General features: G+C 44.8%; 1 protein-coding gene across 1 annotated transcript in view; it reads left to right on the top strand.

Moving 5' to 3' along the window:
- The window catches only part of LOC126181558 (uncharacterized), a 187814-nt gene that overhangs the window by 104574 nt on the left and 69563 nt on the right, over window positions 1-13677 (top strand). Inside the window, exon 4 of the mRNA XM_049924784.1 lies at window positions 1827-2200. Within this exon, the coding sequence (XP_049780741.1) occupies window positions 1827-2200 (374 nt within the window). The remainder of the gene's footprint in view (window positions 1-1826; window positions 2201-13677) is intronic.

The raw sequence follows: 13677 nt of genomic DNA, 5'->3' as shown, positions 1-13677 counted from the left end.
GGAAGTGCAGGGCAGTTCATTGTTTCCTTAAATTGACCAATATTCCACTGATTTCGTTTTTATTTGTTACAGCGCCTCGTCTCGCTTTCACCTTAAGGTGCAGGTTTCTGCTTAACAACAATATCCTGAAACGCTGGATTGGAAAAGGTGGATGACAATCTTGTGTGGAGTGAAATGGACTGCCGTTTCTCGTGGTGGTCATGTTGACTGTTGGTATAGTGTCTGTGGATACAGAAAACTTTGCATCTTCCTATAGCCAGTAACATGCGTAATTTGTTTCTGTCTTCACAAATTGTCTGTTATACGAGATGCGACAATAAAGTAATGAGACTGATGTGAAAAAAAATGTTTCTTGCCATTTTAGTCAAGTTTAGTGTCGTCTCCTTCAGAATAGTTCCCTTCTCATTGCACACACTTTTTCCAGCGCTTCTGCCATTGATGGTAACATTTCTGGAACTCATCTTCTGTAATATCCACCAAGACCCTCGTCACAGCTTTTTGGACATCTTGTGTTGTTTGAAAATGGCGTCCCTTGATTGCCGTTTTGACTCCTGGAAATATAAAAAAGTCGCACAGAGCAATATCTGGTGAACAAGGTGTCTGTGGTAGTAGTGAAATTTGTTTTGAGGTTAAAAATTACTGTACTGACCGAGCAGTATGGGATGGCGCATTACCGTGATGCAGAATCCAATTATCAGCACTGTGGTACTGACACGAAGAACTCTTTTACGAAGTCTTTCTAAAATATCTTTGTAGTAATATTGGCTAACTGTTTGTCCAGGAGGTACCCGCTCTTTATGAACAATTCCTTTGGAATCAATGAAGCACACAAGCATGCATTTCACTTTTGACATTGACGTGCGAGCATTTTTGGTCTGCGTGATCCCTTTGAGCACCATTGCGAACTTTGGCGTTTTGTCTCTGGATCGTACTGAAAAAACCAACTTTCATCACCAGCGATAACATGGCTCAGCAACTCTGGATTGATTTCCGTTTGCTCTAACAGATCGGCTGTCACATTTTCCCCTGTTTCTCGCTGTTGTGGTGTGAGATGTTTGGCGACCATTTTTGCACCAATTTTTCTCATACTGCCGACAGATGTGGCCGAGCGGTTCTGGGCGCTTCAGTCTGGAACCGCACGACCGCTACGGTCACAGATTCGAATCCTGCTTCGGGCATGGATGTGTGTGTTGTCCTTAGGTTAGTTAGGTTTAAATAGTTCTAAGTTCTAGGGGTCTGATGACCTCAGATGTTAAGTCCCATAGTGCTCAGAGCCATTTGAACCATTTGAACTGCGGTCTTCATCTTCAACATTTGCTCTGCCTTCGCTAAACATTTTATGCCAACGAAAAACTTGCGCTCTTGACGTAACCTCCTCTCCAAAAGCTGTCTGAAGCTTACCGTAAGTTGTCGCCGCGTTTCCACCGAATTTAACGCAAAAAGAAATGGCATACCGTTGCGGAATATTATGCGGTTCCATTTCCGTTACGAGAGACACGAAGACATGTTAACTTATTACCGCACAACTCACGACTGAGCAGTTGCATCGATGTGCCACTTGGGCTAGAAGCAAGGTCAAAGATATTGTGCTTACACAACTCTGCATGGTTGCCATTGGGCTCGAAGCAGCAAGGTCAAAGATATTGTGCCTACGCAAGTCTGCAGGGTTGCCATATCTTGCAAAGATAATCACTCTCATTACTTTATTGTCGCACCTTGTACAAGTGCGAAACCTTTTCTCTCTTTTCCAGTCACCCTGCACTGAATCCTCCTGGCTGCCTTGATCCATGGCCTGTGTACGGTACACGTCACTTCACTGCCAACAGGGTATCGGCTACAACTTCGACTTCAAGCTGTCGTACAAGCTTCTGCGGGCGGGTGAGGCCAGCGTGCGGTACGGCAACAGCAGCAGCGGCGGCGCCAGTGGCAGCGGTAACGGCGTGCCGGCGTGGCGCGGCGACCTGGTGCCCGGCTCGTACTGCGACCGCGTGCTGGAGCGCTGCGACGCGCGCGCCTGCCGCGTGCAGTCGCCCAACTACCCGGGCGTGTACCCACGCAACGCCACCTGCTACTACCGCGTGGAGCAGCGGCCCGTGCCCAGCGGTCGGCACGCGCTAATCGCCGTCAGCCAGCGCCACTCGCACAAGGTGCACATCAAGGACCAGGTCGCCGAGTACGACCGCACGCAGCGCGTGCTCAGGTACGCTCGGCGACAATATACCTCATTAGTCACCCCATAGCACTACAGTAGAAACAGTACAGAGAGATGATGTCTGTAGCAAACAAGTAACTTCGGAGCTAGGCGCATAGAAAGCAGAGACGCAAAAGGTTAGAACAGGCACCAGTGACTAGACCAGACGAGAGGCGTTCCATAAGTAGTGCAACACAGTTTTTCCTCTGCCAATTTCGGTTGAAAAAATTAGGAATAAGTTGTCGGACATCGTGGAAAATTCACACGTCAGCCGCTATACACTACTGGCCATTAAAGTGGCTACACCAAGAAGAAATGCAGATGATAAACGGGTATTCATTGCACAAATTTATTATACACGAACTGACATGTGATTACATTTTCACGCAATTTGGGTGCATAGATCCTGAGAAATCAGTACCCAGAACAACCACCTCTGGCCGTAATAACGGCCTCGATACGCCTGGGCGTTGTGTCAAACACAGCTTGGATAACGTGTACAGATACAGCTGCCCATGCAGCTTCAACATGATACCATAGTTCATCAAGAGTAGTGACTGGCCTATCATGACGAGCCAGTTGCTCGGCCACCATTGACCAAACGCTTTCAATTGGTGAGAGATCTGGGGAATGTGCTGGCCAGGGCAGCAGTCGAACATTTTCTGCATCCAGGACCTGCAACATGCGGTCGTGCATTATCCTGCTGAAATGTAGGGTGGTGCAGCGATTGAATGAAGGGTAGAGCCATGGGTCGTAACACATCTGAAATGTAACGTCCACTGTTCAAAGTGCCGTCAATGCGAACAAGATGTGGCCGAGACGTGTGACCAATGGCACCACATGGCCGGGTGATACGCCAGTATGGCGATGACGAATACACGCTTCCAATGTGCGTTCACCGCGATGTCGCCAAACACGGATGCGACCATCATGATGCTGTAAGCAGAAGCTCGATTCATCCGAAATAAATGACGTTTTGCCATTCGTGCACCCATGTTAGTCGTTGAGAACACCATCGCAGGCGCTCCTGTCTGTGATGCAGCGTCAAGGGTAGCCGCAGCCATGGTCTCCGAACTGCTGCAAACGTCGTCGAAATGTTCGTGCAGATGGTTGTCGTCTTGCAAACGTACCTATCTGTTGACTCAGGGATCGAGACGTGGCTGCCCGATCCGTTACAGTCATGCGGATGACTGTCATCTCGACTGCTAGTGATATGAGGGCGTTGGCATCTAGCGCGGCGTTCCGTATTACCCTCCTGAACCCACCGATTTCATATTCTGCTAACAGTCATTGGATCTCGACGAACGCGAGCAGCAATGTCGCGATACGATGAACCGCAGTCGCGATAGGCTACAATCTGATCTTTATCAAAGCCGGAAAGGCGATGGTACGCATTTCCCCTCCTTACACGAGGCATCACAACAACGTTTCACCAGGCAACGCGGGTCAACTGCTGTTTGTGTATGAAAAATCGGTTGGAAACTTTCCTCATGTCAGCACGTTGTAGGTGTCGCCAGCGGCGCCAACCTTGTGTGAATGCTCTGAAAGGTAATCATTTCTATATCACAGCATCTTCTTCCTGTCGGTTAAATTTCGCATCTGTAGCATGTCATCTTCGTGGTGTAGCAATTTTAATGGCCAGTAGTGTAGTTTCATGAAGTTCCGATACGTGGCGACTCTATAGGTAGCCTATAAATGGCGTCTGTAACGGAGGTAATTCCAAACAGAGAGCAGACATTGAATTTCTTCTGGCGAAATCGAGAACATTGCTGATACGCATAGGCGCTTGCAGAATATCTACGGAGACCGGGAAATGATCAAAAGTACGATGAGTCGTTGGGCGAGACGTCTGTCATCGCAAGAACGTCGCGTAAACCTGTCCTTCGTGTCGGCCGGCCCCGCACAAGGTGATTCCTGCTGTGTTGGAACGTGTTGACACTCTCACTGGACGCGAGCAACGGGTCACAAATACCTCGCTGCACAGCTGGGTGTCTCTGTTGGTAGTGCTGACCCGCTCTTCGACCAGTCGGGGTACTCAAATGTGTGTGCCCGCTGGATTCCTCGCAGCCTAACAGAGGTCCAGAAAAAGCAACGAAGAACCATCTGGGCGGAACTGCTTACGCTATAGGAGGCTGATCTTGATCATTTTTATCGTGTATCATCACAAGGTGATGGAACATGAGTTCATCGCTTCGAATGGGAAACAAAACAGCAATGGATGGAATGGCAGCACACCCTTTCCCCTCCGAAGAAAAAGTTCAAAGCCGCACCATCAGCCGGTAAAGTCATGGCGGCAGTCTTCTGGGGCTCTCCATAGCTTGATGCTCTCGCTCGTGGCCCAGTGAATTGTATGTTGATGGCTATAAGGGCAACACACACACACACACACGCTATAAGGGCAACACACACACACACACACACACACACACACACACACACACACACACACACACCAGCAGAGTAGATACAATCTGACCCCTCGATCAAGAGTCGCAATGGAAACCACAAGACCGCGAGCCGTGGATGTATACCAGTAGTTTTGTTATGATGAGCGATGCTGACGGTACCAAAATAAAATATGAGCTCTCTAAAATTATTAAATAGCGTGAAATTGTCGAAGAATGGAATTAAATAATTCATAGTTCGGTGAAGCGCGAATTTTGTAACTTTTGTACGTGCAACAGTGTCAGCTGCCCTCACACGTCTGCCTGTTACCTCCAGCTGCTCTCGCGTGCAGTAAGGGAATGCAGCCTCAATGAAAGCCTCCCACGTTTTACATGTAAAAGCACGACATCTCTCTGTCTGTCGTGCAGCATTGGAAGCGATGCCATAGTTAAGAGTTGTCAAGCGTCTCAGAAACTATACGACATGCGTGATGCTCAGCAGCTCAAACGCAATGGCCTTGTGATTGGTATTACTATTGAAGTATGGATTAAACACTCTGAGCATTGCATAAGCAGTGTATTGCTTACGTTTAATCATACTGTACACAACATATCAATCAATAAAAGAATATTCACAAATATGATGAAGTTCAAAAGTCAAAGAGTAAATAGCTTTTCCTAACAATCACTATTATCCCATACTTCGCGTTACGTTTTTGAGGTACATAATTACCTTGCGCTACGCACTTTCTAAAGCAGTCTGTTTTCTTCCTCAGAGTTCATACTATATCCAAACCACATCAAAATCGGTTTATCAGTGTGGTAGCTAACACTTGCAACCCACCTTCACAGTAACATATTTTGTTTACCGTGAAATCGGTAGCTTTTGAGATGATTAACGCTGAAAAATCTGTATTGTCATAATTTCTACTGTCGATTTTACCTTTGGGCCTATTAGGTTCTGAACTTCAGCGCTGTACCTTTGTAGCTCTACTTTTTCCCGAATCAGATGACAACCCTTAATACTTAATTAAGTGAACAACTAAGATTGTGAACAATAAACGAATATGGAAAATAATTTTTAATACGGCGCCAGTATTCGTGGGCCGGATATTCTCAGCACCGACGTATAAAGTGATTCCACAAACTTCTCTAAATTCATAAGTCGCCACATTATTTGTACCGTAAAACTTTGTCTATAGTTACAGTTCATCCAGGACAGTGCATTTTACGTAATCGTTTCTTAAGTGATTGTATAATTTACGAAATAACAATTTGTTCATATTCCAATTTTTTAACTGTCGGACATCACTTAACATGAGAAAGCCAGCGCCAACCCCCGGGCGAGTTAACAAACGTGTAACACCCATACTCCTGTTTTCTGTTCACACTACAGCTACCCGAAGTTTGTTAACGGTCATACGTACACCTATACCAACGAAAATTAAGTTTTGTTGACGTATAATAATTTTCAAGTGATTTCGGTAACTCATATTAATGAATATTTTGGTTGAATTGTACTGTGGTTGTTAGCGACATGTATTGTCAACGACAGGCGAATGAAGTATCGTTGGACGTCGTGGCTTTCAGTTAGTGAGTGAACTAAGTGAGCCATTTCATTGCACTTTCATCCGATTGATTTCTATAATGCTATGACGTTTTGTGTAAATATGAACAGTGTTTTGTGCCACATGTAATTCAGTGACTTGTTATGACTGTGACTGAGTACCAGACAGTGCTTCAGTAATGTGTGTTTTAATAGTTTAGCACTTCGTTTAATGTTTCTACCACTGTACCTTTTACTAACTCGGGAGCACCGACGTGATAGTAAGCGCTAGTAATCCCATGACGGCAAAAGGCTGGTCATCGTCCAAACAATATGATCTCGAAGCTAATAAAATGTGTGGAAAAGTGCGGCTTAAACTGTGGTAATAAGTACATTTTATCTGAGCAAAAACCACCAAACATTCAGTAAGATTTTAACGTTCAAGACAACAAACGGACCTGCTACTCAGGAGGCGACGGAGACTGCAGAAAAAAAAGTTCAAATGTGTGTGAAATCTTATGGGACTTAACTGCTATAGTCATCAGTCCCTAAGCTTACACACTACTTAGCCTAAATTATCCTAAGGACAAATACACACACCGATGCCCCGAGGGAGGACTGGAACCTCCGCCGGGACCAGCCACACAGTCCATGACTGCAGCGCCTTAGAGTGCGCGGCTAATCCCTCGCGGCCAGAAAATCATGTTGGTGCTTTACACAGTGGCAATCTGTACCAAATCTGATACGAATGGCTGCTGTCAGTCATTGTATGAACAAACACAAAAGCTTGTTCCGCTATTCTGTCACATCTAGACCCCTTTCGAACTTATCCCGTAGAACCGACTGTCACATACATACCTCTCCACTGCCAAGACTTACGTCAGCGAAGGAGGGTAACATGACCGTCTGGTGCCACTTCCACGCCGCTTACAGTGCTAATGTGACTAGTGTTCTCTTTTAAAGGGGTCACTAATACTTAGTTTGGTGAGCTTATGGTGGCCAGTAGATCAGCTGAATGAGCTCGGTTCAAGGGGCGTTCAGTAAGTAATGCGACATATTTTTCTGAAAGCAGGTTGGTTTTATTCAGCATCTCAATGTACCGTAATATTCCCCAGTCTTCTGGTTTCAAAATTCTATTTTTCAATACCATCTCCTTTCAATGCGACGGTCTTACGCGTCAAACAAAAATACTTGCATCAAGAAAGCGAAACTCCTGAGCAGTGTCTCCCAGCCAATAACGCACACTTCATTTCATCTTAATGATATGCGGCCGCAGCAGGAGGTAACAGCTAGTGATCACAAACATCTTAACCAACAGTGGCTAGAGACGAGTGTCACGCCTTGTAAATGACAATAGGTATCAAACCCAACAAGAATGGCTGCTGTCAGTCAATGCCGGTCAACTTTAACTAGTTTCCGCGAGAACACTGCGAAGGGGACTTGTATGCGATGGATGTTCGTAGTATGGTACTTCATAGCAGACCAAACAACACTGACTGGAGCCATGTATTGTGGTATGAAGAGTCGCCTACTTTTAAGTGATTCAAGGTGTCGAGGGTGTAAAGATTTGAGGACAGAACAGCAACTGTGTAAGCTGTAAATGTTTTTGGTTTAATGTTGCAATCTTATTATAGAAATACACGCGTTTACACAGTTTACAATGTGACAGTTTTACAACAGTTGTCAAACGAATGCATCTCGTCCTCAGGAAGTGAAGTAATCCTAAACACAACAATGGTAAAATTTAACTAGAAGTTTCCTTATGACGATAAACCATCCGATTCCAGTTCAAAGTTCGGTGCTATTTAGGATGACAATCAAGTCTCCGGAGGATGGTTAGTTTTGTGACAAGTTGAGCAAAAGATTACCCAAGGTCGCTCGAGTTTACAGTGGACACCAGCTGCTGAACCAACAAGTTTACACCTCTGCTCACGGTATTTACCTTAACTACAATGAGCTGTTGTCTGCATGGCTGCTCTCATCCTATGAAATTCCTATAAAAGCTAATCAGGCCTTTGCTGATTTTTCCAGCAGGAACTCTCCCTATGTTTCTCATTATACGAAAAAACATGTACTCCTCCCTAGTCTTGGAAGATGGCAATATGCACTCGCATGGTTGGAGCAGTCTGCATATTAAAATGCCCTCTCAGTTCTCGCAAGAACAATTAACTAACTGGCTGGTTCGTTTCTCCACAGTTGGAGCTCAACGACGCTACAGCTAATATCTAGATGAATGTCAGCCACAGTGAAACCAGTGTTCACACAAATATCCCCTCTGAATCGTACAGAGCATTATGCACCCCGTTCTACACTTGACGCCAGTTCAGAGAAGGGCCCTCGAAAATTTCGCTCTAGTCTTTCTCGTAGCCGAACTGTCTCCCTACCTGGGTTCTTTCATTCTCCACATCATTGCTTTTTACGACCAATAGGAGCGTTCCTCTTATTTTTGTGGAAACTCTCTCTGCCAATCACAAGACCTCTTCCATTAAACTTCGTCGAAATCTCGGCACTTTACTCCTTCCTAGTTCGTTTCCGCCAATCGGATGCTTTGTGTCCGCTCCAGACACCTAAAAGTTACATGCATGCATCACATGTGTACCACTCACTGTCACTGGTTTTGCTCATATCCATTAGGAATTCAGGAACGCAGTTTTCTAAAGCTTCTTTCTGTACTACTTCTGGTGAACCGTTACTTCCTCTCCAGAATGCGTCACCTGTCCGGTCGCTGACTCCCGCCATTGGATGCCCCCCAAGAGGTTTTCGTGTTGCCTCCCAAGGTGGGGCCTCTGCTTCTGCCCAAGCTTGCTTCCACACAAAACGTTTCCTCTGGCTGCTTCTTTCACCTTCTACTCATTGACATGCTTAATATATATGAATGGTGTGTTAATACCGTTGATTGAGTGTCATCGCTTTTGCATTACATACTTATAGGTAAATCTGCTCATTACTTCCGAAGTAAGTTAGGTGTCATATTCAAAAGTCTTATGTAAGGTGCGACATTGACCTTAATTTATTCTGCCACCTTACACGGGCACCAACGGCCCAGCATGGCACAAAGTCCAGAAAGTGCTGTGCGATGATTTTTTATCATGATTCATTCAGACTGCCATGATCGTGAGTCAAGATGGTTATTTCAAGACTCTCGATGACGAAGCATGCTGTGCAACAAAAAAAAAAAAAATGCGGCATGTCGTACCAAATTCTGTCCAATTGGCGCGTTATATCGTCAAAACCCTAGCAGGCTGAAGGGTCCTATCCATAATCCTATGAAAGGTCTCAACTGGATGTGATCTGGCGACCTTGCTTGGCAAGGTGGTATTGCCAAGCAGAACGACAAGCAATAGAAACTCTCGCCACATGCAGACTGGCTTTATCTTGCTGACATGTCATCGCAGGATGGCTTGCCACGAATGGCAACAAAATGGGGCATAGATATCGCTCGTGTACTGCTGTGCTGTAAGGATGTCACGGATGACAAACAAAGGGCTTCTGCAATGAATCAAACGGAAATCCGCAATTGGGTGATGAGCCGTGGCGGCCGGTAATCATGTGCTAATGTACCATAGCACACTGTAAATACCGTACTAAAATTACGCCATTTCTTTTCGAATGCATTCTGGCATGCAAATAAAATGGACAAATACACGTTTTGCAGCGATCTCTTCCTGATAACTAGAAACCTGTGTCAAGTACTGTAGTAATGGTCAGTCAACTACTATCAACTCGGGGGGAAGAGACGCATCTGTTGGTTTTCGACTGCCATGATCTGATGTGACGTCATACATGCTGGTACTAAGAGTACTGCACTGCTCACAACATCACGTCAGTGTTTTCCTTTGAAAGGGCATGTAAGTTAATGTGGAAGCAACATGGAGAATTCTGTAGATGATCTGTTAAAGAGAGACTTTTCCAGTAGATCTTTGGAGGAGAAAGTGAGAGTTAAAGAGTTAGTTAGCCCTACTCCAAATTTAAATGGAACATGGGCAGGGCGTAGGACATGGCTCACCGTTTGGCGTCAGACTACGTGTGTAAAAGCGGGTACCTGCCCCTTTCAAGTTCCCACAATATTTCGTCTGAATGAGCGGCAGAAAAATGTAAAATACTGTCTAAATATTTACGAGTAGAGTATGAGAGACTTTTGAGCGTTATTCGACTTATTGGTGCTGTGACACAGTAATCAATCGTACTGACTGGTAGTTCGTCGACAGCGTTTTGGTTCTGGCTGATACCAATCTTCCTTGCTCATTTTCTTAGTTTTAGGCTTCCATTCTTAGTAATTCCTAGAGTTCAATTTATACACTTAAATTATATTCAGTTACAATTACTACCCTGGTAAATCGTAAATCAAAAGATTATAGAAAGCGGTAAAACAAAAGCCATTGTACGAGGAAATTTAGAATGAAAGTGCATTAGAAGAGTTGGATCTATGGGTGTGGTGTTCACAATGCACTTTTGTGCTCTGATGTTTGCTATTCAAGAACAGAAGTACATGGAATACACTCCGTCTTCAGGCCACGAGTGGCCTACCGGGACCATCCGACCGCCGTGTCATTCTCAGTGGAGGATGCGGATAGGAGGGGCAATGGGTCAGCACACCGCTCTCCCGGCCATTATGACGGTATTATTGACCGAAGCCGCTACTATTCGGTCGAGTAGCTCTTCAATTGGCATCACGAGGCTGAGTGCACCACGAAAAACGGCAACAGGGCATAGCGGCCTGGACGGTCACCCATCCAAGTGCCGGCCACGCCCGACAGCGCTTAACTTCGATGATCTCACGGGAACCGGTGTATCCACTGCGGCAAGGCCGTTGCCTACATGGAATACAGGGAGAGTGAAAATTCTAGGACAGATTAATGCGTTAATAAAAACACAGAGCAGCGCGGGATTAGCCGAGCGATCTGGGGCGCTGCAGTCATGGTCTCTGCAGCTGGTCCCGGCAGAGGTTCGAGTCCTCCCTCGGGCATGGGTGTGTGTGTTTGTCCTAAGGATAATTTAGGTTAAGAAGTGTATAAGCTTAGGGACTGAAGACCTTAGTAGTTAAGTCCCATAAGATTTCACACACATTTGAATATTTGAAAAAAAGAGAGTGGTAATCATAAACATATAAAGAACATACTTGATCTGTTTATTTTTGTAATATTGCAGCGCACTGGATAAATTTTGCACGTGACGCCACTGAAGATGACTATGCTGCGGAGCCTCCTACCTTTCAAGGTGATAACAGCCGTGTTCACAGATCTGCAGGCATAGGTTCCTGGCTTGACAAACACTCGAGTGGCCCGTTACTTCATCCAATTTTAATCGAATAGAAAATATCCACGTTTCGGAGAATGGCTGAAACAGATGGAGTCCTATCATCAAGAATGGGTATCGTTAGATGGATATGGCGTAAAAAAATTTACAAACACTCAGTCGTTCAGGTCTTTCATTTCTCCAGGTCTGCTTCTCCATTCATTCCTTTTTTGGCCACTTCCCAAAGTAATACGTTGGAAAACTCATTCATAGCATGATAATCAAGCAGTTGCCCAAATGAACTTCGTACAATTTTTTCGTTTCAGACACATGCAACCAAAATTTTGTTTGCAGGAATTTCTTGTATTCACAAGCCAATAACTGCTGGATTCTCGAGAACAGTATCTGAGAAATACCGTTAAATATGAAACTGCATAACAAAGAAGTGACGGAAGCATCAATTAACATGAAAAGCAAAACATTTAACAGTGTTACCGTTATTTGGTTACCCCTGGCTGCCACTCATTGATTCAGAGACGTGGTATGCCATCTGTGTGATACTTCAGGAGGTCTCGTGGCAAAAAAATCTGATCACTGAATAACATCTAGAACAAGCTTTGATGGCAGTTGATGAGCTTCAGTTGCTCTCTGCAAACCATCCCCAGACATACCAAGTGGGGATCAGTCCAAAGGCACTGTTGCCCAATCTATGCGGTTGATGTTTTCACATTATTGTCTGTGGGGAAGATGTCTTTTAAAAGTGGGAGCTGTACCTTAACCTCTGGGCGTTAACGTTTCACCAAACATGACGGGAATCTCCGTGTGCCTGTCTGTCTCATCTTCTTATGCAGCCAGTTTCAACGTCGCAATCTTGCTACTTAGCGTAGTGGTTAACACATTGGATTCGCATTCTGGAGGACGGAGGTTCAAATCCCCGTCCAGCCATCCGGATTTAGCTTATCCGTGATTTACCTAAATCAGCTCAGGCAAATGCGGGAATGGTTCGTTTGAAAAGGGCGCGGCCGACTTCCGGTTCCGTCCTTTCCTAATGCGAGCCTCTGCTCCGTCTCTAATGTCTGCGCTGTCGACCGGACATCAAACTCTAATCTTTCTTCCTTCCTTCCTTAGTATAACTATTTCCTATACTGTATTTCACTTTGAGTAATAAAGAAATAAAAAGGGCTGGAGGTGGGACTCATTATTAAACCGCCCCGGGCCTTCGATTGTCTCCATAGCAGATAACTGATTGTCAAAGAGAATTCGAAAAAAAAAATTCGAAGTTTTAATTAAGCCGTTTGAGGAGGCACTGGAGATATCGAATCTTTCTTGATATAATCCAGCTCATTTGACGGGATATTTCTTCAATAAGAATTTTTACGACTACTGTGAACCCAAACACTGACGTCGTAGCTGGCATCTTTAATCATCCTGAGGAAACATTAAGTCTAAATTTTAATTAGTCTTTGTGACTTGCAAACAACAGGATTATAATGTCTTCTCTCCGTCTCCTCACCCCAATTTCCCTCTTCCCATCATACAATACCTCAAAAATATTGTCTCTGATCTCTGCCTCGAAAACCAGTGAACCAATAAAATGAATGCTCTGTGATTACATTATTCCTATGGAATATAGCAAACGAAGAAACTGTAAAGGTACAGAATAAGAAAATACCGACTTCTACTCCTATTAGCTGACAGTTTCAAGCAAATTATACTTCTTTTCTTTATTCGCTACCTCCATAAAATATCCCCCAATTGTAATATCTTTCCGTTTCGCTATTAATGTGTACTGTAGAACAGGACTGAAGAACTGAAATATCGACTTACCCGAGTATTTACTATCTGTACATTTTACGTGCATGGGGTACCAACATCTACATCTTCATCTACGTAGATACTCCGCCGTGGAGAGTTCCCGTATCACTGTTAGTCATTTATTTTCCTGTCCCACTCTCAAATACAGCGAGGGGAAAACAACTTCCGCGCGGGATTTGCCGAGCGGTCTTGGCTGCTGCAGTCATGGATAGACTGTGCGGCTGGTCCCGGCGGAGGTTCGAGTCCTCCCTCGGGCATGGATGTGTGTGTTTGTCCTTAGGATAATTTAGGTTAAGTAGTGTGTAATCTTGGGGACTGATGACCTTAGAAGTCCCATAAGATTTCACACACATTTGAACATTTTTGAAAAACGACTGTCTATATGCCTCCACTTGAGCCCTAATTAATCGCATCGTATCTTTGTGGTCCTTAACCGCCGTGTATGTTGTAGGTAGTAGAATCGTTCTGCAGTCAGCTTTAAATCCCGGTTCCCTAAGTTTTCTCAG

This window comes from Schistocerca cancellata, chromosome 1 (assembly GCF_023864275.1).
Source record: "Schistocerca cancellata isolate TAMUIC-IGC-003103 chromosome 1, iqSchCanc2.1, whole genome shotgun sequence".
Lineage (NCBI taxonomy): Eukaryota > Metazoa > Arthropoda > Insecta > Orthoptera > Acrididae > Schistocerca > Schistocerca cancellata.
The sequence above is the reverse complement of the archived record's forward strand: the minus strand, read 5'-3'. Positions and strand labels throughout refer to the sequence as shown.